At 40.0% G+C, this 2176-nt stretch overlaps 1 protein-coding gene across 1 annotated transcript; it reads right to left on the reverse strand.

Annotated features, from left to right (window-relative positions):
• Positions 1-376: 376 nt before the first annotated feature.
• LOC110299118 (olfactory receptor 2D2) lies at positions 377-1506 on the reverse strand. The gene has a single exon (XM_021168728.1). The coding sequence runs from the start codon at positions 1408-1410 to the stop codon at positions 463-465; it is 948 nt and encodes a 315-aa protein (XP_021024387.1). The 5' UTR covers positions 1411-1506; the 3' UTR covers positions 377-462.
• Between the last annotated feature and the right edge of the window lie 670 nt (positions 1507-2176).

Here is a 2176-nt window from a genome sequence, read left to right on the forward strand (position 1 = left end):
AAGGAAAACACATTAGGATACGAGATAGACAACAACATGTGCCATAGTTTAAAAGATATATATTTTGTCTTAGAAGATACTAAGAACTTAGACAGGTCTTTTAGAAAGACCTTCTTAGAACAGGCCTCTGGGTCATGATGTTTGGGTAATGCAGAGGGTTAAATATTGCTACATATCAATCAAAACAGTGTCACTGCCAAGAGGGAGCAGTGTATATCCACAAAGAATGAAAGCAGAAGCTCAGAAGCTCCTCACTGTCAAAGAATAAATAAGAAGGAAGTATATCTTCCCTCCTATTACTTCATATATTATAACCCTTTTCCTTCAAGAGAGGAAGTATGGGATAAAGGTGAAAGTGCATGTCAATGGACAAANCCCAATGATGAACAGCCTACCATAGTTTCCATTCATACAGAAGACTATCTAGCATGTGTTATATGTAGGAAGTCAAGAGTATCTGAGTCAGTGGGTGATTCTAAGCCTGCTTGAGAAGTTCTTCGTGGCTACTTTCCACAAAGCGCCCTTTACATCTTTGTTCCTAAGGCTGTAGATGAGGGGATTAAGCATAGGTGTCACCATTGCATAGAAAACAGATACCAGTTTCTCCTGTTCTTTGGAAGACTTTGGGGTCATGTAGGTGATAATNNCTGATCCATAAAAGAGGATGACNACCATGAGGTGGGAGCCACAGGTAGAAAATGCCTTGAACCTCCCTGCAGCTGATTTCATCTTGACAACAGTTACTATGATATGGCCATAGGACACCAGAATTAAGGAGACAGGTATAAGGAGAATCACAACCCCCATGAGGAAAATAGCCATCTCTGAAGTTTGAGTGTCTGTAGAAGCCAGGGCCAAAAGTGCAGGGGCCTCACAAAAGAAATGAGCAATACTGTTGCTGCCTCGATAGGGAAGTCTTAGTGTGAAAGTGGTGTCCACCACAGAGACTAAAATGCCACTAGTCCATGACACTGTAGCCAACTGGATACACACCCTCCATGTCATGATGCTAGAGTAATGTAAAGGGTTACAGATAGCCACATACCGATCATAAGACATCACAGCCAAAAGGGCACATTGTGTGCACCCAAAGATGAGAAAGAGCAGAAGCTGGGCTGCACAGCGTCTGAATGAAATAGTCTTTTTCCTTGAAAGCAGATGGATGAGAGCCTGTGGAACAATGTTGGTAGAAAAGCAGAGGTCAGCCAGTGACAAATTACACAGAAAAAAATACATGGGTGTGTGAAGCCGAGAGTCAGCCCGAACAAGGAACATGAGAAATAGGTTTCCAAGTACAGTGACCATATAGATGCCCAGAAATAAGATGAATAGCAGCTTCTGGGTGTGGGCGTCATCAGAGAGTCCCAGAAGAATAAATTCTGTCACCTGTGTCTGATTTTCCTGTCCCATAGTTCATCTGTTTTATTTTTTCATCAGGAAGTGTCTATGAACACAGATGTGTCTAATATAAAATTATAATATTCAGAGTTTGGAAAGCTTAAAGATACCCCCAATCACTGGGAAACATTTCAAAACTTCCCTTTACTGGTTCTTCAGAGATTATCATGCTACAAGACTTGGAGCATTTACAGTACTTAGACAACAGTGCTTTATGAAATAGAACATTTGTAGTTGGTGTCATCTGGCAAGTTGGGAGTAGATGAAAAGAATCATATGTTTTTATTCTGGGCATCAGGCTTCAAATAACACAATGGTGAATCAGATTGCATTAATCTGTAAAGCTATAATGTGAGGGTCCCAGTGTATTATCTGTGGAATCCTCATGGCTTATGCATTAAATCTGTAAAGGTATAATATGAGGTTTTGGTGTATTATCAGTGGACTCCTCGTGACTTATGCTGCTCTCACCACATTCCATCCATCTTATGATTGTGTAGGATTTTTAAAAGATAATTTTGTCAAGTTTTCTCTTCTCTGAAAGGACAATAACAAAGGTTTAATTAAGGTCTTATAAAGAACCAATATGCTTTATCAAACTTATTTCTTAAATAAGAGAAAATAACCTGTCTTGAAGGAGAGCAACACCTCAAAGGATAAGACTGACTGATAGTCTTTGGAAATCTTGTCCACAGCACCAGCAACAGCTGTAAAGAAACTTCAAAGACAGTGGACACAGCATCACCACAATGAGACTTCCATTTAAGCCATCAGCTCA

This window comes from Mus caroli, chromosome 7 (assembly GCF_900094665.2).
Source record: "Mus caroli chromosome 7, CAROLI_EIJ_v1.1, whole genome shotgun sequence".
NCBI classification, from domain to species: Eukaryota; Metazoa; Chordata; class Mammalia; order Rodentia; family Muridae; genus Mus; species Mus caroli.